The 25,591-nt window shown below is 46.0% G+C and overlaps 1 protein-coding gene across 3 annotated transcripts in view; it reads left to right on the top strand.

The window, feature by feature from the left end:
- Nucleotides 1–25,591, top strand: part of LOC137621552 (probable transcriptional regulatory protein Cthe_2075) — a 161,630-nt gene that overhangs the window by 107,184 nt on the left and 28,855 nt on the right. For all 3 annotated transcript variants that reach the window (XM_068351942.1, XM_068351944.1, XM_068351943.1), the window contains exons 3-4: nt 6,247–6,359; nt 17,220–17,353. In XM_068351942.1, the coding sequence (XP_068208043.1) occupies nt 6,247–6,359; nt 17,220–17,353 (247 nt within the window). The remainder of the gene's footprint in view (nt 1–6,246; nt 6,360–17,219; nt 17,354–25,591) is intronic.

Genomic DNA, 25,591 nt, shown 5'->3' with positions numbered 1-25,591 from the left:
CAGGGGAGAAGCAATGTCGAAGGACCAAAGGGTTCGGCAGGCCTTGATCAGCGTACGGATGTACCCTCAGTGGTTGCGGACGTATCTGTCAGAGATCGTCCCATCCACAAACAGACGAATGAGCCCCATCATTCCTCGTCTGTGGAAGAAGTTTCAAGGAAACGTTGGACCAAGGTCTCACGACCTCTCAAGCGTAAGGTCCCTTCCGAGCGAGTCCAACGGCCCAGGTGTAGCCACTGGGTCAGTTCGGACTCGCCGCAGTCTTCCGAAGACTGCACACCTCCCAAGAGAGGTAGAATGGTTCCGCAGCAGGCTACCACTCCGTCTGTTGCCGCACCTACCACAGTAGATCCTAAGTGGTCCATGCTGCAGGCTATGCAGTCTCAGCTTGCTACCTTTATGCAGGAGTATCATGCTGAGAAGGTTGACACAGCTCCGGTTAACCTACAACCTGCCACGGTTGTGCGCTCAGCGGATACTGCGGCTGCCCGCTCCCACACTCCACCTGTGAGAGCTCCACCTCCGATGCGCAGTCCTCCCTGCCAAACGCATGTTTATGCTGCACCCTCCGTTGACATGCGTGAGCTTCCGCATCAGCAGTGGGAAGGTGCGGGCGAGCTGCCGTGTTTTGACGCAATGCGGCATGCTCCGCAACCCATGCGGCAGGCTCCGCATCCCATGCGGCATGCTCCGCAACCCACAGCAGTCCCTCCCACGCAACATCACTCTGCCTTTGTTGTTGCCAGCGCGCAGACTGACCAACAGCGGCATGATGTGGGATCCGCAGCAGCTACGCATGCACCCGTGCTGCCGGATTCAGCCGTTCAGCTTGCTGCTCCACCTTTGCCACTTCCTACTCAGCTTTCGGATGATGGTGTTTCGGATGACGAAGCTGCACATTTGGACGATCCACTCTCCGACTTAGAAGGGCCCAAGTCTACGCCTCCCTCCTTAGACTTTCGGAAAGTCCTTGCCTTGTTCAGGGACTTATATCCTGAACAGTTTGTGTCTGCAACCCCTCGCTCTCCCCCCTCCGAGTTTGCTCTGGGCATGCAGTCAGCAGCTCCTGCCTTTACCAAACTGGTCCTCGCACGCTCATCCAAGAGAGCTTTGAGGGTTATGGGGGAGTGGTTGCAGTCCAAGAAGCAACTGGGAAAGACTTCTTTCATCTTTCCGCCTTCCAAGCTTGCTTCCAAATCTAGCGTCTGGTATGCCACGGGAGAGGAACCCGGCTTGGGAGTTCCTGCCTCTGCCCAGGGAGACTTCTCAAGTCTGGTTGACTCTCCCCGCAGGCTGGCTATGAGACGATCTAAGGTTTGCTGGTCCTTTTCTGACTTGGATCATCTGTTGAAGGGAGTCTTCCGTGCCTTCGAGATCTTCAACTTCCTCGATTGGTGCTTGGGAGCTTTAAGCAGGAAGACTTCCCCTTCGGATAAGGACTCTGCCATGCTTATCATGTCTAGCATGGACAAAGCCATTCGGGATGGGTCTGGTGAGCTTGCGGCTTCTTACGTGTCGGGAGTCCTTAAGAAGAGAGAACATCTTTGCTCCTTCTTGTCGTCTGGGATCACTCCTTGCCAGAAGTCGGAGTTGTTGTTTGCTCCTCTCTCCAAGTGTCTCTTTCCGGAGGAGCTGATCAAGGGGATGGCTGCCTCTCTGATCCAGAAGGACACGCATGACCTGATGGCCTCTTCCGCACGCAAGGCTAAAGCTTTACCTTCCGTGCCTAGACCTTTTCGTTCTGCCACAGTGGACACACCAGCAACTAGGTTCATCCCTCCCTTTCGTGGCAGAACCTCCAGCAGAGGAGGTACCCGTTCCGACAGTCACCGTGGCAAATCAAAGAAGGGTTCCAAGTCCGCAAAAGGCAGAGTCTGACTGCCTACCTCTCCAGACAGCAGTGGGAGCCAGGCTGAAGTTCTTCTGGCAAGCTTGGGAGAACAGAGGTGCAGACGCTCAGTCTGTGAAGTTGCTAAGGGTAGGGTACAGAATTCCGTTCTGCCGCAGTCCCCCTCTAGCAACGTCTCCCATCAACCTCTCTCCCATCTACAAGGAGAAGGACAAGAGGCTAGCGTTGCAACAAGAGGTGTCGCTCTTGCTACAAAAGGAAGCGGTAGTCATAGTCCGGGACCATCAATCCCCGGGCTTCTACAACCGTCTCTTCCTGGTAGCCAAGAAGACAGGAGGTTGGAGACCGGTGCTGGACGTCAGTGCTCTCAATGCGTTTGTCACCAAGCAGACGTTCACGATGGAGACGACGAAGTCGGTCCTAGCAGCGGTCAGGAAGGAAGACTGGATGGTCTCATTAGACCTGAAGGACGCGTACTTTCACGTTCCCATCCATCCAGTCTCCCAACCTTTCCTAAGATTCGTTTTTGGAAAGGTTGTGTACCAGTTCCAAGCCCTGTGCTTTGGCCTAAGCACGGCACCTCTTGTGTTTACCAAACTGATGAGGAATATTGCCAAATTCCTTCACTTGGCAGACATCAGAGCCTCCCTCTATTTGGACGACTGGCTTTTAAGAGCTCCGTCAAGTCGTCGCTGTCTGGAGAATCTCAGATGGACTATGGATCTGACCAAGGAATTGGGCCTCCTGGTCAATATAGAGAAGTCCCAGCTCGTCCCATCCCAAACCATTGTCTATCTAGGTTTGGAGATTCAGAGTCGAGCTTTTCGGGCTTTTCCGTCGGCCCCAAGGATCAGTCAAGCCCTAGAATGCATCCAGAGCATGCTGAGAAGGAACCGATGTTCAGTCAGGCAGTGGATGAGCCTAACAGGGACACTTTCATCGCTGGCCCAGTTCATCGAGTTGGGGAGACTCCACCTCCGCCCCCTTCAGTTTCACCTTGCTGCTCACTGGAGAAAGGACATGACGCTAGAGGCGGTCTCAGTGCCTGTTTCCGAAGAGATGAGGTCTACGCTAACGTGGTGGAAGAACGGCATTCTTCTCAAGGAAGGTCTACCATTGGCTGTTCAGACCCTCGACCTCCATCTCTTCTCGGACGCATCGGACACGGGCTGGGGTGCGACACTGGACGGACGGGAATGCTCGGGCAAGTGGAATCAGGAGCAAAGGACACTTCACATCAATTGCAAGGAACTTTTGGCAGTTCATCTGGCCTTGATAAACTTCAAGTCTCTCCTGCTAGGCAAGGTGGTGGAGGTGAACTCCGACAACACCACAGCCTTGGCGTACATCTCCAAGCAAGGAGGGACTCATTCGTGGAAGTTGTTCGAGATCGCAAGGGACCTCCTCATTTGGTCAAAAGATCGAAGGATTTCGCTGGTAACGAGGTTCATTCAGGGCGACATGAATGTCATGGCAGATCGCCTAAGGCGGAAGGGTCAGGTCATCCCCACAGAGTGGACCCTTCACAAGCATGTTTGCAGCAGACTATGGGCCCTGTGGGGCCAGCCCACCATAGATCTTTTCGCTACCTCGATGACCAAGAGGCTCCCGATGTATTGTTCTCCGATTCCAGACCCTGCAGCAGTTCACGTGGATGCCTTTCTTCTGGATTGGTCCCATCTAGACCTGTATGCGTTCCCTCCGTTCAAGATTGTCAACAGGGTACTTCAGAAATTTGCCTCGCACGAAGGGACACGGTTGACGTTGGTTGCTCCCCTCTGGCCCGCGAGAGAATGGTTCACCGAGGTACTGCAATGGCTAGTAGACGTTCCCAGGACTCTTCCTCTAAGAGTGGACCTTCTGCGTCAGCCGCACGTAAAGAAGGTACACCCAAGCCTCCACGCTCTTCGTCTGACTGCCTTCAGACTATCGAAAGACTCTCAAGAGCTAGAGGCTTTTCGAAGGAGGCAGCCAGAGCGATTGCCAGAGCTAGGAGGACATCCACTCTCAGAGTCTATCAGTCAAAATGGGAAGTCTTCCGAAGCTGGTGTAAGGCGAATGCATTTTCCTCAACCAGTACCTCTGTAACGCAGATAGCTGACTTCCTGTTACATCTAAGGAATGTAAGATCCCTTTCAGCTCCTACGATCAAGGGTTACAGAAGTATGTTGGCAGCGGTTTTCCGCCACAGAGGCTTAGATCTTTCCACCAACAAAGATCTACAGGACCTCCTTAGGTCTTTTGAGACCTCAAAGGAACGTCGGCTGTCCACACCAGGCTGGAACCTAGACGTGGTTTTAAAGTTCCTGATGTCAGAAAGATTCGAACCGCTTCAATCAGCCTCTTTTAAGGATCTCACATTAAAGACTCTTTTCCTCGTTTGCCTAGCAACAGCTAAAAGAGTCAGTGAAATCCACGCCTTCAGCAGGAACATAGGTTTCACATCTGAAACGGCTACATGTTCCTTGCAGCTCGGTTTTTTGGCTAAAAACGAGCTTCCTTCTCGCCCTTGGCCCAAGTCGTTCGAGATCCCAAGCCTGTCCAACTTGGTGGGGAACGAACTAGAGAGAGTACTTTGCCCAGTAAGAGCTCTTAAGTACTATTTAAGACGTACAAAGCCATTACGAGGGCAATCAGAAGCTTTATGGTGTTCTATCAAGAAACCTGCTTTACCGATGTCTAAGAACGCAGTTTCTTATTACATCAGGCTTTTGATTAGAGAGGCCCATTCTCATCTGAAGGAAGAAGACCTTGCTTTGCTGAAGGTAAGGACACATGAAGTTAGAGCTGTAGCTACTTCAGTGGCCTTCAAACAGAACCGTTCTCTGCAGAGTGTTATGGATGCAACCTATTGGAGAAGCAAGTCAGTGTTCGCATCATTTTATCTCAAAGATGTCCAGTCTCTTTACGAGAACTGCTACACCCTGGGACCATTCGTAGCAGCGAGTGCAGTAGTAGGTGAGGGCTCAACCACTACATTCCCATAATCCCATAACCTTTTTAATCTTTCTCTTGAAATGCTTTTTAATTGTTGTTTTTTGGGTTGTACGGAAGGCTAAGAAGCCTTCCGCATCCTGGTTGATTTGGCGGGTGGTCAAATTCTTTCTTGAGAAGCGCCTAGATTAGAGGTTGTGATGAGGTCCTTTAGTATGGGTTGCAGCCCTTCATACTTCAGCACCTACGAGTCGCTCAGCATCCTAAGAGGATCGCTAGGCTCAGTAAGGAAGACGTACTTAAAAAGGCAGAGTAATGGTTCAAGTCGACTTCCTTACCAGGTACTTATTTATTTTATGTTGTTATTTTGAATAACTGCTAAAATGAAATACGGGATACTTAGCTTCTATTGTTAACATGTATGCTGGTCTCCACCCACCACCCTGGGTGTGAATCAGCTACATGATCATCGGGTAAGATTAATATTGAAAAATGTTATTTTCATTAGTAAAATAAATTTTTGAATATACTTACCCGATGATCATGAATTTAAGGACCCTCCCTTCCTCCCCATAGAGAACCAGTGGACCGAGGAGAAAATTGAGTTCTTGTTGACAAGAAGTACTTGAGTACCTGCTCACAGATGGCGCTGTGTGTACACCCCCACCTGTATAGCGATCGCTGGCGTATCCCGACCTTAGATTTCTGTCGGGCAACAGAGTTGACAGCTACATGATCATCGGGTAAGTATATTCAAAAATTTATTTTACTAATGAAAATAACATTTTTTTCTCCATTTTAGTTTTAATGGGTCCTTATTTTGATTTCATTGTGTTGCTAGGCTTATGTTTGCTAGCTTCTTTCAGCAAGGAATAGGTGTTTGGTTAGGTTGTTTGTTTTCTATTTAATGATTCAATTAAATTAGGAATTATGTAGATATTTAAATAAAGGAGTTCTTATTACTGACAATGAGTGTTGATGTGTTCCGAGAGGTACAAATTAGGGAGAAAGGACCTATTGTATGGTTGGTTTTCCCCTCTAAGCAGTGAAAACATTTCCTTCCTGCTCTGTACTGTACCTTACATTTTTTATATGAACATCATAAATAATACAGTATACCAATACTGTATCATATTTTCATGCTTCAAAACTCTTGATTACAGTATATGAGGTTAGGTTTCCCTAGTTTAACCTTCCCTTTGAATGTCCAAGGATTTTGAGTAAGGCTTTGTCTTGTTTGATTTTTATTTGGGGTAGGGGTTATTTAGGGACTGCATTCAAACTCTACTCTAATATGAAGTACAGTACAGTACAGTATACCCTACTAGGGAAAATATGACTGGTTTTATTATTCTGATTTAAGGTCATTTTAATGATTGTCTGCTTAAATTTTTGATAACTATTTAAGAAATATTTGTACATGCAGTATACTTATGTAACCTAATATTTTGATCATCTTTCAGAGGGAGGCAGTGCAGACCCAAGATTAAATTCAAAATTAGGAAAAATAGTTGATCAAGCTAAGGGTAATAATATGCCTATGGCCTCGATCGAAAATGTACTAAAATCAGCTCAGGTAAGTTTTGCAAAAATGAATTGTGGCAATTTTGGCTGTAACATAGGATGTACTGTAGTTTGATAATACAGTCATACCCCACTCATTGTAATGGTTAGGTGACAGAGTCAGTCAGTAATTTACATATCCTTAGTGCCCTAGGGTGGGATAACTCCTAACCTAATCTAACTCCTCACTGCCCATTGCCTATGCTCGGATAATTAACCCACTAAGTACTGCCAGAATATAGTTATGTTATAACACGATATAAATAATTTCTTAAGCTTTACAATCAAGCACCACAGAGCTAAAGACTATATATGAATTATCGCTCATCAGTAACATGAATGAAACTCCAGTTAACTTCTACAGCATATGCGATTCAACTCAACAGTAAATGGAATATGAGAGAAGTATTTCAAATAAACCTATTGAAATTAGTAGGAAAATTGGAAAATGATAGATCAAATAATATTGGTTTCTTTTAGGAAATATGAAATATCTGTCGGTAAGATACAGTTAAGTGACACACAAGTTTAAACAAAATTCAGTTTATTTCAAATATAGTACTATATAGCTGGAATTTTTTACCACAGTAAATGGATATGCAGTATACAGCGAGAACTGGGACGAGCTGGGTGGAGAGAAAGGGAAGTGTCATAAAGCAAGCCCAGTGCTAAGGAGCGTGGGCTATTTGAAATTATCGCGTCGCGATATTTTTTATCGCAAATATTTTATTTTTTATTCTATAGGTTTTGCTGTTCTCTATGTCGCATATAGTATAAGGGAAATCGCGAAGTATAAACTTGTGTACAACGCGGGCTGACTGTACTGCACCTGAATTTTTATAGCATAGTAATTTAAATGATATTGAGTTAATTATTTTTACGAACCTCCCCTGATGTTTATATTGTTCTGTTTCTTGAGCTGACTTTATATTGATGTTAGCCCAGAAACTTGAAAATTTATTTTTTCTTCCCTTGCCCACCAAGGCAACATTTCTTGGCATGTCGGTTCTGGGCTTCTTATCATTTACTGCTAGAATGTTCCATTCCTTTACTAATGGCATGTATTTATTGAAGGGAATGAAACACAAAAATTGAAAGCTGAGAATTTTTAGAATTTTACATATTTCAAATAAACCAAGCTTCTAGAGAAGGAATATGAATGTCAGGGTAGGTTCATAGAAATAATAAGAGAAGGGCATATCTGGTTACTCCCTTAGTCTGGAGAATGATTAGCCTTGTCACTATCCGGACACATCTTATCAGAATGGTCTTTACTGCCAAGATAAGTTGATATGGTGTTCATCGAAGGCCTTTATGAATCATATTTTCCATACTGTAGTTGCTGACTTGGAGTACATGTTTGTTTATTTGAAACAATATTTGACTCCTTTGTCTGAGTAAATCTTTGATATGCAACTTTTTATCCTGAATTACACAGATTTTGAAAGAATTCTCTACTTTAAGATGGCTAGTAAAATGAAAATGGAGTAATATGTCATATGCCATCCTGACAAAGATGCAAAGAGGACCCAATTTTTTCTAAAAATGAGGAAATCTTTTCTTCACTTTTTTTTCCAAAGGAAGCTCAGTGAGATCAAAGTGATGTTTGTGGGGTTTGGACCACTTAATTACAGTACAGTATATGAATCAGAAGCTCTGGCTCTGGTACTAGACATGAGCAACTTTAGAAGAAATTATAGTTTGTAAATAAGAGGTCTACTTGATGGGAAAACCCCCCCCCCCAAATATCCACATGCATATAGCTGCCTAAAAATGAAAAAAATTATAGATTTTGTATAAAATATTTTGCATGCAAGTAGCTCCTTTGTCTTGTGAATATTAACTTTACTTTTTCACATACTGTTTAGTCAGTTTTACTCCTGTATTGTGCAATTATGTAGCAACATTCAGGAACATAGGTAACATAGGTAGCATGCATATCATTTTGTTGTGGTTCCTTGAAAAGTATGGAAGTGTATAGTATATGAGATGAGAACCAGGAGTGCATTGAGATTGATGAACTGTCAATGAGAAAGAAGACCACTGGATGAAAGAGAATAAAGAGAAAGATTAATCATAAGAATTCGTTGTAAAGAGGAGTATGGAAGGTTTTGAAGGTAAGCATAAGTCTAGTTATGATCTGGCTGAAGACCAAAATGTAGAAAGATATAGTAAAAAAGCAAATTAAGTGGAGTTCTACAAAAATAGACCATGATAAAGAGGAAGCAAATTATGCAACCAAACTTGAATGTTTCCTACAAATGTACAACTTCCATGAGAAGCCCGTAATTTTTTTCTTTGATTATGTTTTCATTTAATCTATTTTCCTTTAAATGTAAGGTGTTCCTGAACTTTTTTAATGTATGTTGATATTTTTTTATGGATATAATTACATTATTTAGCCTCCTGGCTAGTACAGCGGTAATGTGTTCGCCTTGCATTCACATGACAGCAGAGCGAAACCTGTCTTGTGCTGTGAATTTAAACTACTTACTGGAGAAGTTACTGCTATGATTGGATGCCTCAGTAGGGATTGGACTTGTCCAACTCACTTTTTGGTAAGAATCTATTTATATGATACTGGAACTGATACCAGACATCTTTCTTTTATTTTATGTCTTTAACTCCTCATTTCTTGATTACACTGTAATATGTTCATCATCATCTCCTATGCCTATTGACACAAATGGCCTTTGTTAGATTTCGCCTATTGCCTCTATGTTGAGCTTTGAAATCAATACTTCTCCATTCATCATCTCCTCCTTCATACTTTATTGTCCTCAGCCATGTTAGGGCTGGGTCTTCCAACTCTTCTAATGCCTTGTGGAGTCCATTTAAAAGTTTGGTGAACTAATCTCTCTTGAGGAGTGCAAAGAGCATGCCCAAACCATCTCCATCTACCTTTCACCACGATCTTATCCACATATGGCACTCAAGTAATCTCTCTTATAGTTTCATTTTTAATCCTGTCCGGTCATTTAACTGCCAATATTTTTCTGAGGGCTTTGTTCTCAAATTTGGAAAATCTGTTGGATATTGTTTCATTGTCATACCATGACTCTGTAACACAGATCTCACTAAACTGATATATACCATGATTTTTATATGTAATTTCAGGCAATTTGCTTCCAAATTTTACTTTACTTAACCAAGTCATTGTCTGATTTGCTTTTTTTCAATTTTTCATTAAACTCCGGTTCTAAAGACCCTGTATTAGAGGTCATATTTCAAAAGAATATAAATGTTAGAAAATGTATTTTTTCAATATTAATCTTACCCGGTGATCATGTAGCTGCAGCTCTGCTGCCCGACAGAAAAAACCTACGGGCGGGATACGCCAGCGATCGCTATACAGGTGGGGGTGTACAACAACAGCGCCATCTGTCCTGTAGGTACTCAAGTACTTCTTGTCAACACAGAACCAATTTTCTCTCTGTCGTGCCACCGGCAAGACCTACTTGATACGCTGTTGTTTCTGGAGTTGATTTTCACGCTATTTGGTGAAGTATTCTCTCTAGTTATTAGCTTTCGCTGTACAGAAGTTATCATCAATACTTTATCACTTTCATTGATTAGATTTTGGATTATTTGTTGACGACTTGGATAGATTTTGGATTTCCCCCTTTGACTAATTCAAGATGTCTGACCCTACTCAAGTCCCCAAGTACAGGCAGTGTAGCGCTAGGGACTGTTCTAGGCGTCTTCCGAAGGCCTCTATAGATCCTCACACCGTTTGTTCCAATTGTAGGGGTAAAGCCTGTCAATTGGAAGATCGATGTGAGGAATGCGCTGGGCTTTCGGAATTCGATTTTCAAGAATTCCTTAAGAATGCACGTAGGCTAGAGAAGGATAGGATCAGGAGGAGTTCGTCTCGCTCTATTGATTTTTCCTCTCCCCATGCCCCACAACCTATTCCTTCCCCTGTAGTGGTTACACCCGACCCTTCTACTAGCTCTCATCAACCTTCGATGGCGGATATGATGCGTGCCATTCAGGCTCTTGGTGACAGAGTTGAGTCATTAGCGAATGACCGCACTCAACTCTTGGCTGACGTCAAAGAGTTGAAGGAGAAAAGTGCAGTGGGAAGTGTAGTGAGTGTCAGTGCAGTGAAAAGTGTCAGTGTTACGCATGAGGGTGCGTCTGTTCGTGCCTGTCGTCCTCCCAGTCCGGGACCTCTTGCAAGCTCCCAAGCCCAGGGGAGAAGCAATGTCGTACGACCAAAGGGTTCGACAGGCCTTGATCAGCGTACAGACGTACCCTCCGTGGTTGAGGACGTATCTTGCAGAGATCGTCCCACCCACAAACAGACGAGTGAGCCCATTCATTCCTCGTCTGCGGAAGAGGTTTCTCGACAGAAACGCTGGACCAAGGTCTCACGACCTCTCAAGCGCAAGGTCCCTTCCGAGCGAGTCCAACGGCCCAGGTGTAGCCACTGGGTCAGTTCGGACTCGCCGCAGTCTTCCGAAGACTGCACACCTCCCAAGAGAGGTAGAGTGGTTCCGCAGCAGGCAATCACTCCGTCTGTTGCCGCACCAACCGCTGTAGACCCTAAGTGGTCTTTGCTGCAGTCTATGCAGACTCAGCTAGCTTCCTTCATGCAGGAGTATCGTGCTGAGAAGGTTGACGCTGCACCCGTTAACCTACAACCTGCCACGGTTGTGCGCTCAGCTGACACTGCGGCTGCCTGCTCCCACACTCCGGCTGTGAGAGCTCCACCACCGATGCGCAGTCGACCCTGCCAGACGCATGTTGACGTTAGCCGACGTGCGGCACCCTCCGTTGACATGCGTGAGCTCCCGCATCAGCAGGAAGGTGGAGTCAAGCTGCCGTGTTTTGACGCGATGCGTCAGTCTCCGCAACCCACGGCAGTCCCCACCACGCACCACCACTCCGCTTTGGTTGTTGCCAGCTCTCAGACTGACCAACAGCGGCATGACGTTGGATCCAGTGCAGCTACGCATGCACCCGTGCTGCCGGATTCAGCCGTTCAGCTTTCTTCTCCTCCTTTGCCGCTTCCTCCTCAGCATTCGGATGAAGGAATCTCTGATGACGACGAAGCTGCGCATTTGGACGATCAACACTCCGACATAGATGAACCCAAGACTACGCCTCCCTCCTTAGACTTTAGGAAAGTCCTTGCCCTGTTTAAGGAGTTGTATCCGGACCAGTTTGTGTCTGCAGCTCCACGCTCACCTCCCTCTGAGTTCGCTTTAGGCATGCAGTCAGCAGCTCCTGCCTTTACGAAGCTCGTACTCGCTCGCTCGTCCAAGAGAGCTTTAAGGGTACTGGGAGAGTGGCTGCAGGCCAAGAAGCAACTTGGGAAGACTACCTTCATGTTTCCCCCGGCCAAGCTTGCTTCCAGATCTAGCGTCTGGTATGCCACAGGAGAGGTTCTCGGCTTGGGAGTTCCTGCCTCTGCCCAGGGCGACTTCTCAAGTCTGGTAGACTCTCCCCGCAGACTGGCTATGAGACGGTCCAAGATTTGCTGGACTTCTTCGGACATGGACCATCTTTTGAAGGGAGTTTTCCGTGCGTTTGAGATCTTTAACTTCCTGGACTGGTGTTTGGGAGCGTTGAGCAGAAAGACCTCCCCTTCGGATAAGGACTCTGCCATGCTCATCATGTCCTGCATGGACAAAGCCATTCGGGATGGGTCTGGCGAGCTTGCGGCTTCTTTCGTGTCTGGAGTTCTCAAGAAGCGAGATCACCTTTGCTCCTTCTTGTCGGCGGGAGTCACACCATGTCAGAAGTCAGAGCTGATGTTTGCTCCGCTATCGAAGTGTCTCTTTCCTGAAGAGCTGATCAAGGGGATTGCCGCCTCGTTGATCCAGAAAGACACCCATGACCTGGTGGCGTCATCCGCACGTAAAGTCACAGCTTTACCTTCCGTGCCTAGACCTAGGATGGACACACCAGCGTCTAGGTTCATTCCGCCCTTTCGTGGCAGAACCTCCAGCAGAGGAGGTACCCGTGCCGATAGTCAACGTGGCAACAAGAAGAAGGGTTCCAAGTCCTCAAGAGGCAGAGTCTGACTGCCATCTTCTCCAGACAGCAGTGGGAGCCAGGCTCAAGAACTACTGGCAGGCCTGGGAGAACAGGGGTGCAGACGCACAGTCTGTGAAGTTACTCAGAGAGGGGTACAGGATTCCATTCTTGCGCAAGCCCCCTCTAGCAACAACTCCCATCGACCTCTCTCCCAGGTACAGAGAGGAGGACAAGAGGCTAGCTTTATAGCAAGAGGTGTCTCTCTTGCTACAAAAGGGAGCGGTAGTCATAGTCCGGGACCATCAATCCCCGGGCTTCTACAACCGTCTCTTCTTAGTGGCGAAGAAGACAGGAGGGTGGAGACCGGTGCTAGACGTCAGTGCTCTAAATGTCTTTGTCACCAAGCAGACGTTCACCATGGAGACGACGAAGTCGGTGCTAGCATCGGTCAGGAAGGAAGACTGGATGGTCTCGTTAGATCTAAAGGACGCGTACTTTCACGTCCCCATCCACCCAGATTCCCAACCTTTTCTAAGGTTCGTCTTTGGGAAGGTGGTTTACCAGTTCCAAGCCCTGTGCTTTGGCCTAAGCACGGCACCTCTAGTGTTTACCAAACTGATGAGGAATACTGTATTGCCAAATTCCTGCATTTAGCAGACATCAGAGCCTCCCTCTATTTGGACGACTGGCTTTTAAGAGCTGCGTCAAGTCGTCGCTGTCTGGAGAATCTAAAATGGACTCTGGATCTGACCAAGGAATTGGGTCTCCTGGTCAATATAGAAAAGTCCCAACTCGTCCCATCCCAAACTATAGTCTATCTAGGTATGGAGATTCAGAGTCAAGCTTTTCGGGCTTTTCCGTCGGCCCCCAGAATCAGTCAAGCCCAAGAATGCATCCAGAGCATGCTGAAGAGGAACCGATGTTCAGTCAGACAGTGGATGAGTCTGATAGGGACGCTTTCATCACTGGACCAGTTCATCGCGTTAGGGAGACTCCACCTCCGACCCCTTCAGTATCACCTAGCTGCTCACTGGAGAAAGGACATGACGCTAGAAGCGGTCTCAGTTCCTATCTCCGAGAAGATGAAGTCTGCACTGACTTGGTGGAAGAACAACATTCTTCTCAGGGAAGGTCTACCACTGGCTGTTCAGACCCCCGACCACCTTCTCTTCTCGGACGCATCGGACACGGGCTGGGGTGCGACACTGGACGGTCGGGAATGCTCGGGCACGTGGAATCCGGATCAAAGAGCACTACACATCAACTGCAAGGAGCTACTGGCAGTTCATCTGGCCTTGAGAAGCTTCAAGTCCCTCCTTCTAGGCAAGGTGGTGGAGGTGAACTCCGACAACACCACAGCCTTGGCGTACATCTCCAAGCAAGGAGGGACTCATTCGATGACGTTGTTCGAGATCGCAAGGGACCTCCTCACCTGGTCAAGAGATCGAAACATATCTCTTGTAACGAGGTTCATTCAAGGCGACATGAATGTCATGGCAGACCGCCTCAGCCGGAAGGGTCAGATCATCCCTACAGAATGGACCCTTCACAAGAATGTTTGCAACAGACTATGGACCCTGTGGGGTCAGCCCACCATAGATCTGTTCGCTACCTCGATGACCAAGAGGCTCCCAAATTATTGCTCACCGATTCCGGACCCAGCAGCAGTTCACATAGATGCCTTTCTTCTGGATTGGTCCCATCTAGACCTTTATGCGTTCCCCCCGTTCAAGATTGTCAACAAGGTACTGCAGAAGTTCGCCTCTCACGAAGGGACAAGGTTGACGTTGGTTGCTCCCCTCTGGCCCGCGAGAGAATGGTTCACCGAGGTACTGCAATGGCTAGTAGACGTTCCCAGGACTCTTCCTCTAAGAGTGGACCTTCTGCGTCAGCCGCATGTAAAGAAGGTACACCCAAGCCTCCACGCTCTTCGTCTGACTGCCTTCAGACTATCGAAAGACTCTCAAGAGCTAGAGGCTTTTCGAAGGAGGCAGCCAGAGCGATTGCCAGAGCAAGGAGGACATCCACTCTCAAGGTCTACCAGTCAAAATGGGAAGTCTTCCGAAGCTGGTGCAAGGCGAATTCAGTATCTTCAACCAGTACCTCTGTAACTCAGATAGCTGACTTCCTTTTACACCTAAGGAAGGTAAGATCCCTTTCAGCTCCTACGATCAAAGGTTACAGAAGCATGTTGGCAGCAGTCTTCCGCCACAGAGGCTTAGATCTTTCCAACAACAAAGATCTACAGGACCTCCTTAAGTCTTTTGAGACCTCAAAGGAGCGTCGGTTAGCCACACCAGGTTGGAACTTAGACGTGGTTTTAAGGTTCCTGATGTCAGCAAGGTTCGAACCGCTTCAATCAGCCTCTTTTAAAGATCTCACTTTGAAGACTCTTTTCCTCGTTTGCTTAGCAACAGCTAAAAGAGTCAGTGAGATACACGCCTTCAGCAGGAACATAGGATTTACATCTGAAACGGCTACATGTTCCTTACAGCTTGGTTTTTTAGCTAAAAACGAACTCCCTTCTCGTCCTTGGCCCAAATCGTTCGAGATTCCAAGTCTGTCCAGTTTGGTTGGAAACGAACAAGAGAGAGTACTATGCCCAGTAAGAGCTCTTAAGTACTATTTAAGACGTACGAAGCCATTACGAGGACAATCAGAAGCTTTATGGTGTTCTATTAAGAAACCTGCTTTACCGATGTCGAAGAACGCAGTTTCTTATTACATCAGACTTTTGATTAGAGAAGCCCATTCTCATCTGAATGAGGAGGACCATGCTTTGCTGAAGGTAAGGACACATGAAGTTAGAGCTGTCGCAACTTCAGTGGCCTTCAAACAAAACAGATCTCTGCAGAGTGTAATGGATGCAACCTATTGGAGAAGCAAGTCAGTGTTCGCATCATTTTACCTTAAAGATGTCCAGTCTCTTTACGAGAACTGCTACACCCTGGGACCATTCGTAGCAGCGAGTGCAGTAGTGGGTGAGGGCTCAACCACTACATTCCCATAATCCCATAACCTTTTTTAATCTTTCTCTTGAAATGCTTTTTATTGTTGTTTTTGGGTTGTACGGAAGGCTAAGAAGCCTTTCGCATCCTGGTTGATTTGGCGGGTGGTCAAATTCTTTCTTGAGAAGCGCCTAGATTAGAGGTTGTGATGAGGTCCTTTAGTATGGGTTGCAGCCCTTCATACTTCAGCACCTAGGAGTCGCTCAGCATCCTAAGAGGATCGCGAGGCTCAGTAAGGAAGACGTACTTAAAAAGGCAGAGTAATGGTTCAAGTCGACTTCCTTACCAGGTACTTATTAATTTTATGTTTGTTATTTTGAATAACTGCTAAAATGAAATACGGGATACTTAGCTTCTAATGTTAACATGTATGCTGGTCTCCACCCACCCCCCTGGGTGTGAATCAGCTACATGATCACCGGGTAAGATTAATATTGAAAAATGTTATTTTCATTAGTAAAATAAATTTTTGAATATACTTACCCGGTGATCATAAATTAAAGGACCCACCCTTCCTCCCCATAGAGACCCAGTGGACCGAGGAGAAAATTGGTTCTGTGTTGACAAGAAGTACTTGAGTACCTACTCGACAGATGGCGCTGTTGTTGTACACCCCCACCTGTATAGCGATCGCTGGCGTATCCCGCCCGTAGGTTTTTTCTGTCGGGCAGCAGAGCTGCAGCTACATGATCACCGGGTAAGTATATTCAAAAATTTATTTTACTAATGAAAATAACATTTTAGATAGTGAATATACCTGCTTTTAATTACAGCTAGCAAAGCCCATAAAACAAAAATAAGATGAATATTAAAGAATGTTAAATAAAAAATATCTGACTTATGAACATTGTTTGGATAACTATTGTGAAAGAGGTTAAAATACTAGATTTTAACATTATATGCTGATTATAGTACTGTACCATAAAAATGTAAGAATACTGACATTTTACTGAATAATATACTCTATTTTTACTTAAAAAAAATATAATAGTATTAAGGACTAATGATTACTGCTCAGACGATGGGGTGATGATCGATGAAATACTGTAAGACTATTTCATTCTTAAGTAAAGATAATAGGTACTTTATATAAGGCCATTCTCAGCCTTTATATAACTAATACCTTGGATGGCTCAATTGGTGGTGCCTAAGCTTTTTACTAGAGAAACATTGGATCTGGATGTGAAATAGAAATTAATTTATATTGCACATGGGATTGTGGTAATGAATATGTATACTGTAGTCCATCTCTTTTATCGAGGCAGATTTGCACCGACTCGCAGCGGTGCCCTTTTAGCTCGGAAAGGTTTCCTGATCGCTGATTGGTTAGAATTATCTCGTCCAACCAATCAGCGATCAGGAAACTTTTCCGAGCTAAAAGGGCACCGCTGCGAGTCGGTGCAAATCTGCATCGCTAAAAGAAATTGACTATAGTTCCTAACATCTCATTTTTGGCACTTAACAAATCTAGCCTAATCATATATTAAGCCTAATGTATAATTTCATTTTAGTGAAAGCTGAATTGTTTAAAATTATGAGTTCCAAATATTTTTAACCCTTTTACCCCCAGGCTATTTGGAAATTTCCAACCCTTAACCCCCAGGGGTTATTTTTTTTCAAGCACATTTTGCAGTATATTTTTTCTAAATTGCTCTAACAGCCTTAATTTTTGTCATAGAGAGGTCAGGTTGGTCTCATTCTCTTGGAAAATGTCTGAAGTTTCTCAAAAAATTATCAAAAATATGCAAAAAAAAATTTAAATAGCAGTTTTTTGCAAGAACGTACCGGTACGTCCATGGGGGTAAAGGGATGAGTTTTGTGAAATGTACCAGTACGTCCTTTGGGGGTAAAAGGGTTAATGGTTTAATTGTACCTTTCAGAAATCACAGGATAATGGAAAGCCTTACTTGCTGGAGTATAGAGGTCCTGGTGGAGCTTTTCTTCTAGCTGAAGTACTGACAGACAATTTAAGTCGGTCCAAACAAAATATTGTGATCGCCACAAAGAAATTGAAGTAAGTTTATTGTGGTTGTTTATCATCCACTGAAATCATATGTAATGAAGAATTTGGGTTTATGGGTCCTGCATCATCTAGCTTTTGTTTGGAAAATCATTCAAAACTGAAGATCATTAAAATTTATCATGTATATTACTGTATGTACATTAAATATAGTTATGTTGTAATTATTGTTATTATTATTATTATTATTATTATAATTATTATTATTATTATTGTTGTTGTTTTGTTGTTATTGTTTTTAGTATTGTTATTATACAATTTAATAGTCACATAACTACTGAGTCAAAATTGTGGAATCTTATAATGCTTGCTTCTAATAGATTTGTACTTGAATGAAAGAGTAAAATCTGAGCCAAGGAGAAGAAATGCAATTCAAACCTCCGTCTACCTTCTCCCATTAGTTGGTTCATCATGTCCCATACTATGCTTTATCATTTGAGGTATATAGAAACTAAGATTTTAAGGATGTAGAAGGATGATTTAGTTTATAGAGAGTATAGTGTAGTACTTTTTATCTGGTTTTGCATAACAAGGGTATCTAGTAGATATGATGATCTAACTTGTCACAATAAAGGGATTTTGACGAAGGAAAAATCTATTTCTGGGGAGAGACCTGTGGCGCCCGGTGAAAAGAGTCCTTCTTGTATATCTTTTCTGATAAAACCTTCCAATTATACCAGAGAAAGATAAAAGCATGGAATGCTGAGGTTACAACCCTCGCGCGAGCACCTTTTTGGTGTCGTGTATAAAGCAAAAGCGCGTGAAATCCACTATTCACAGGTTGTCTTCCATTTAGTTAATTCCTTCGTCAAAGGGATGGTCCGATACAAAGGCCCTAGCCAACCCCCAGCGCCACACCACCCACGCCACGACGCGAGCGCCATCTGAACAACATCCTTCTGTATTGGCCATGATGGCTTGGAAAGGAAAGGGTGGGATCGTGTAAAATAAAGGGGAAGGGTTTCACCGGGCGCCACAGGTCTCTCCCCAGAAATAGATTTTTCCTTCGTCAAAATCCCTTTTCTGGGTCGACCTGTGGCGCCCGGTGAAAATGTACCAGAGAATGCCTTCCAAGCCCAACAATAACTACTAATAAGGGGAGAGAAACAACACCATGTAAAGAAATCATATATAATTAAGGTAAGTAGGCATAAAACAAAAACTAGCCACAGGGCATAGTGAGAGTAAGGTTAAACAAACATGATAACAGGGAAGCCTCCGAGTATCAGAGGAAAACATGCAACAAAACTGACATGGCTAAGAATATCCCAACCTTATAACAACGGAAAACAATAATAGTTACAATCATATTAACCTAATATGTAATAAACTTAGGGCTAACGAACCACCAAGGAAGCGGCGTCGTGGTGCGAGTGGCGGGTAGGAGGGAGAAGAGAAGAGATGGATGAAAGGAAGAACAAAAGATCAATGGGGAGAGATAAGGCTCCCAGCTGCAACCGTTGGGTATTTAAGAGCCTGTAAGTTCTTTAGATAGTGGCGTTTGAAGACCATAGGAGATTTCCAACCCGTGTACTTCTTAAGGTCATCAAAGTCCATATTCTGGAAATAGTTGATGGAGGTAGCTACCGACCGGATATCATGAGCATGGGGAAATGATCCCGGATTGGCTTGTTTAATGAAGTATAGGATCTGTTGCCTAATGCCACGTATGGAAATGGTACCTCCTTGTTCTCTGATAAACAAGGGGCCAGACGATCGGGTAGCAGTCCTGGCTAAAAAGGCCCTGAGAGTGGTGACCGGACATAGAGAAGTATCTTGGAGAAGAGGAATAATCTTCCAAGGGGACCACCTATTTTGGGGGTCCTCGTTCTTAGCTAGGAACGCCCTGTCTGGTGAAAGAAGTACCTCACCTGAAGGGAGGAAATCCATGTTTTCTGAGTTTCGGGAGAGAGCTGCTAGTTCTGAGATTCTGGAACCTGAGGCCAAAGCTGTTAAAAATAAAGTCTTCCTAAGAAGAGTGATATAAGAGCAGGATTCGTTGTCCGTGTCGGAGGTCAGTTTGAGGACATCATTTAGAGACCAAGAGACCTTTTGAGGACGAACCGAAGGTCGAAGCCTAGCACATGCTTTTGGAATAGATGAGAAATAAGACTCCGCCAGGTTAATGTTAAACCCAACCAGGAAGACTTTCCTCAGAGCTGACTTAATGGTGGTTATAGTGCTAGCTGCTAGGCCTTTGTCAAATATGGACCTAAAGAAGGAAATGGCTAAATTAGGAGTCATAACCGAATGGTCTGAAGTCCTTAAGAAATCCGCTAGTTTCTTAACCGCCGAATCATATTGGCGAATCGTTGAGTCCCTTTTGTCTGATTCTATAAAGAGGACATTATCTGGGTCGATGTTTGCGTCCCTACGCGCCGCAAACTTCATGAAATCCACAAAGTTAGGGTTTGGCTATCCTTGAGGAATCTGACACAGTCCGAGTTTGGACCACCTGGGTCAGTTTGGGGAATGGGATCCGGAAGGGACGGAGTTTCAACTCGAGGAGGAGAGGAAACCAACTGCTCTTTGGCCAGTGAGGTGCCACTAAAGCTACTGCCCCGTTGAAGGAGCGGAGTTTGTGCAAGACTTTCAGTAGAAGATTCACTGGAGGGAATAAGTAGATCTTCTGCCAATGGTTCCAATCCAGGGTTAATGCGTCCATGGCATAAGCCTGAGGGTCCAGGTTCGGTGTCACATAACATGGGAGTTTGTGATTGAGTCGGGTCGCAAATAGATCTACCTGGAGACCTGGAACCAGCCTGAGTATCCACCGGAAGGAGTGCATGTCCAGGGACCACTCCGATTCCAGTGGGCTCGTCCTGGATAATGAGTCTGCTATCACATTCTGGACTCCTGCTTGGTGAGTTGCTGACAGGAACCAGTCTTTGTCGGCTGCCAAGGTGAAGATAGTGACCAGGATCTGATTCAGGTTGGGTGATTTGGACCCCCCCCTGTTGAGGCAGTGGACTACGGCCGTGCTGTCTGAGACTACTCTGATGTGGGTCGACCTCGGAGGGGAGATTCTCTTCAGGGTCAAGAACACCGCCATGGCTTCGAGAACATTGATATGGAACTGTCTCATGGCGGGTGACCAAGAGCCCTGAAACATCTGATGTTGGGAGTAACCCCCCCAACCACTCAGAGACGCGTCGGTATGAATTGTCACTTGTGGAGAGGGGAACTGTAGAGGAACCGACTTGGAGAGGTTCCTCCGATCGGACCATGGTTGTAGTCTCATTTTCAAGACAGAGGGGATCTTCGAGGTCTTGTCTCTTAAAGGTATTGTCGCCCTCTTTCTCCAAACTCGATTGATGTGTTTGAGTTTGGCTTTTAATAGGAGATCGGTCAGTGAGGCAAACTGGAGAAGGCCGAGGATTCGTTCTAAAGCTCTTCTGGACACCTGTTTGTGTTTGAGAAAGTTCCTGACCTTGGAAGCTATCTCCCTCACCTTCTTGGGAGGAAGGGAGAGCTTGTGCTTTGAGAGGTCCCAACGGATGCCTAACCATTCGAAGTGGCTTGATGGTTGTAGGCGGGACTTCCGGAGGTTGACTTGGAAGCCCAGTTTGGCGAGAAAATGGAGTACCTTCGACGTAGCTCTGTTGCATTCCTGGTGCGACTGGGCCCAAATGAGCCAGTCGTCCAGATAGGCGACGATTTGTATCCCTTGGTGTCTGAGTTGCTCGAGCACCGTCTCCCCCAGTTTCGTGAATACTCTGGGGGCAATGCTGAGACCGAAGGGCATGACTTTGAATGCGAAGGCTCTCTTGCCGAGACGGAAGCCTAGGTAAGGAGAGAAGTTTCGAGCTACTGGGACATGATAATAGGCGTCGGTAAGATCGATAGAGGTGGTGACGGCCCCACGGGGAAGTAAGGTCCGTACCTGAGAGATAGTCAGCATACGGAACTTGTCGCAAAGGATGTAAGAGTTGAGCTTCGACAAGTCCAGAACTACCCTCAACGCCGACGAGTCTTTCTTCGGGACTGTAAACAGGCGGCCTTGGAATTTCAGGGATCGAACCCGCTTGATTGCTCTCTTCTTGAGTAACTCCGCGGTGTACTCTTCCAGGATGGGAGTGGGTCTCTGGAAGAAGGTCACCGGTGGAGGAGGGGATCCCTGTGACCATTTCCAACCCAAGCCCCTTGATATTATGCTGTGAGCCCATGGACTGAAGGTCCAATGGTCCCGGAAGTGATAAAGTCTCCCTCCTACCGGCATCACATCATTGGGAGGGAGTGAACTTAGGGCCCCTCCCTCCACGGGAACCCCTTGCTCTAGGCCCGCCGCGTTGGCGGAACTGTCCTCTACCTCTGAAACTCCCTCTTTGGTATCCACGAAAGGAACCGGAGGATTCGTAGGCAGGGTTGTATGCAGGTGAGGGCATCCAAGAGGGGTTAGGCTGTGTACCAGGGGGAGCAGCGAGGTAGACTACCTGCTGAGGAGGCGCCTGTTGTCGAGAAGTCGAGGCCGCGGAAGACTGTGGGGACGAGGTACCCCGGGCCGCCTTGTAAGGACTAAACCTCTGCTTCTTCTTGAAGAACGTGTGTCTCTGGGGTTCGAACCTCTTTTTGGCTGAGAGACCCCACCTTACCTGCAAATTCTGGTTTGCCCTCGCTGCATCCTGAAGAACCTTATCCACCTCGGTCTGAGGGAAGAGGGTCTTACCCCAGCAGGAGGACGCTATCAGTCTGTTCGGCTCATGCCTGATGGTGGCCTCCGACAGAACGAACTTCCTGCAACTAACCCGAGCTGACCAGAAGTCATGGAGGTCTATTTGGTAGGATAGCAGCTGGTTCTTTGTGGCGACTCTGAACAGCGTTTCCTCTGGGTAAAGAGATGCTAGGGACTCCATGGAGGTGATGGATTGGAGGGACCTAGCAAGTCTAGTACGGGTCTCGAACTCAGTTTTGAGAAGACTCTCTATTAATCTGGGAAGCTTCTCAGAGAAAAGAGTAGAGGCACAGTCCGGGTCTAGTTTCCCCACCGTGAAGGTAGAAGCCGCAGCATCCCAGGCTGCCGAGGTACCCGGAATAAGCAAAGAGGTGGGGTCCGTCTCCTTGAGAGCCGGCATGGAAGAGCCTTCCTTGATGGCCTGTATAGTCAGCTCTGTGACTTTGTCTATGAGCGGCAAAGAGATGGAGGCCGCTGTCGTAAAAATAGTGTAGGCACCTTTGTGTGGGGTGAGCTTGGAGTTAATACACCCCCACTCTGATAGTGTTCTGGCCCAGATAGCCTGGGCCTGCTCTTTTGGAAATATGACCGTTTCCTTCGGTACCTTGTCCATACGGACCAATGCATGTTCCTTTAACCGTACAAAACCATTGAACGGGAATGCTAGGCCCGGGGGATAGAACTCCAGGTCCTCTAGAGGGCGGGTGCCTATGCCCTCCAGAGTTAGGGAACCATCTACGAATGGAGCATGCAAGGCAAACCGCCAAGGATTGTTTTTATCGAAGGGCGGCAGCTTCGATGCGTCTGGAGCAGAAGGGGGAGGAAACTGAGTTCCGGCGCGGATCAGAGTAGCCATCATATCCTTAATCTCTGTTATCGCCCCAGAGTGATGTTGAACTTGATCTCTGACCAATTCTTTGACCAGTTCGATGGGGACGAGATCACCCCAGGGTACCTGAAAGCCAACCGTTGGTTTTGTCTTGGATTTGGTAGACTTAGACTTCTTAGGAGTAGTGGTTTTACGTGGAGCAATATGAATATCAGGAGCTTTCGAGGATCCGGGGACCGGTGACGTTGATACTGGCAAAGCTGAAGTCTTATAAGTTCGAAGTGGCTTCACCTTGGGTCGTACGGAGGTAGAGGGATCCCGAGGAGAAGCCTTAGAGTTATCAAAACCTAGAAAGGAAGAGGTAGGAGAAAAAAGGGTTTCCACCAACTCGGCACCACTTACCTGCTCGTCCCTGGGTTCTACGTCTATATCCAGACCCGCCATGTCCATCGGTACGAGGGGTTCGTCCTCCACGGAAATGGTAGCCCTGACTTCTTCAATTAAGGGGGCAGCAAGGTCAGGGGAGACTGCAGCAGTAGTCGAGCCTGGGAAGAGGCGGGAGGCCATGTCCCCATCGAGGAGATAGGGTGCGCCAGACGGGGCATTCCTGCCGAAACCCGACACCCACGGACGAAGAGTAGCCCTTGCTGAACGAAGAGAGACATCATCGGCCTGTAAGATTTGCAGTGATTAGTGATGGAGGAGGGGGTTTGCCCTCCAAAATATACTGTGTACAGTATATCATATTCATGTCTATATTAGTGTCTGCCAATGAGAAATAAGGAACAAAGGGTAAACCCACTTACATCATCGTTCAGTAGAATTAACGACAGCTCGTAACAGAGCGAGCACAAATCCGGGAACCAGACCGGGTATTGGGCCTGTCCCGGTTCCTGGATAAAGGGAATGGAGCAGTGTGCATGAGACCGGCAGAGGTCATGCCCAACGGGGTCGCTGAACGAGGCAGGGCATCCTTCAGCAGTACAACGGGCCTTCTGTAAAAGAAAGGAGACATGAGTCTGGTGTTTCTTGAAACTCTGATAAGGGGATAAAAAACCTATTATTTTAGAGTTCCGGCACTCACTGAATTCCCTAAGCACCCACATTACATTGACCAAACAAAAGAATATTACCTTTAAGTTGATACCGCCCCATACCATTGTTGGCACTTTAATATTCAATTGTTTGTATATTTGTAATGCACCTAATGTCTGTTAATGACATAATGATAATTAACTTAAAGCAATCCGCCGACCTCCAAGGGTCGGGGAAGCAGTGACATGCCCTTAAAATAAATATAAACACCAGCCTCAGCTAAAGGCAAGGCAAATATAAGTGTGAAGTGTATTGGCGACCTCCGGTGAAGCCGGAGCTCCGGTGAGGCCTGAGCTCCGGTGAGGCCGGAGCGTAATGAAATGTCCTGAATAAAGGAGCCTTAGCTAAAGGCAAGGCAAATATAAGTGTGAAGTGTATGGGCGACCTCCGGTGACGCCGGAGGATAATGAGATGCCCTGAATAATTCAATTGTGGCTAATAATTCAATTGTGAAAGATAAAAAGCTAAGCCGCAGCTAAAGTCTAAGGCTTAGATCATAGTAAAGCGTATTTACGATCTCCGGTGAGGCCGGAGGGAGAAGAAAGGTCCTGAATAATTATTGTGAATAACAAACACAGTTGTAATAACAAAGGCTATTGTGGATATGGCCGTGGCCTGAGACCGGAGTAAGGGCCACCGGAGGGTCGTATCTAAACAATATGAAGCCCGTCCCATGTAGTAAACAATTTATAAATATAACAATAGAACGAAAGTCATTGAGAATCCCTCATGGCGGAGTAGAACTCAAGGCGGAGTGGAAAACGTTCATAACTACTCCCGAGCCGTAACGGGGAGAGGACGAAACACGGACCAAAATAACGCTAACAATTGAAAAGTCACGAAAAATAAATAACTCGTAAGTTATCATCCACCCAGAGGGGGAGAGGTGAGGGAGGGAGAACCCGTTGAACGCACAAAACGAAAAACGGGAAATCCGCTCCCCCACTGGAGCTAAGAAAGAAAACGAGAGAAAGGGGTAACTCGTGACTGCGAACAGAAAACGGGGACCCCAAGCTCTCGCTCTCTTAATCACAAAAACAGGACTAAAAAACACACAACACTATTATAAACGTATAAAATAAACCTGTACATCCATATAACACTACGATCGAAGAATAGCATCTGCTAAAACTTAAAATAAATAGCACAGTCGAGTGACGAACGCCTCGGAGGGGCGGGAACTAAACAAATACAAAGCTAGATCGCTATCTCGTTCGTAGGCTGGACTTGCTAGCAAAAAGTACCATGAGCAAAAATACACAAAAAAAAAAAAAAAAATAATAACGGTTCTAAAGGCATAAGGCCCGGGACTTAACCAAGAACCTAAGTGACAGAGTACTAAACGGGCAGACAAAGATGAATTCCCAAACAAGTGAAAAAACAATGGCCGCCAGACGGGAATAATAAAACAGACTATACTGGATATAAAACAAAAGCCCGGTACAATTAAAAACTGTCAAAACAAACTATGGTACTTAACATTGGAATGTGTGAAGATGGAGCTTCGGACATGACAAAATAAATCCACGATTGATAAAAAAGACCGAGAGCACCACAAAACAATTCAACACTTTAGATTCCAAAAAGAAGGATGTTGTTCAGATGGCGCTCGCGTCGTGGCGTGGGTGGTGTGGCG

The sequence above is a fragment of the Palaemon carinicauda genome, chromosome 28, assembly GCF_036898095.1.
Source record: "Palaemon carinicauda isolate YSFRI2023 chromosome 28, ASM3689809v2, whole genome shotgun sequence".
NCBI lineage: Eukaryota > Metazoa > Arthropoda > Malacostraca > Decapoda > Palaemonidae > Palaemon > Palaemon carinicauda.
The sequence above is the reverse complement of the archived record's forward strand: the minus strand, read 5'-3'. Positions and strand labels throughout refer to the sequence as shown.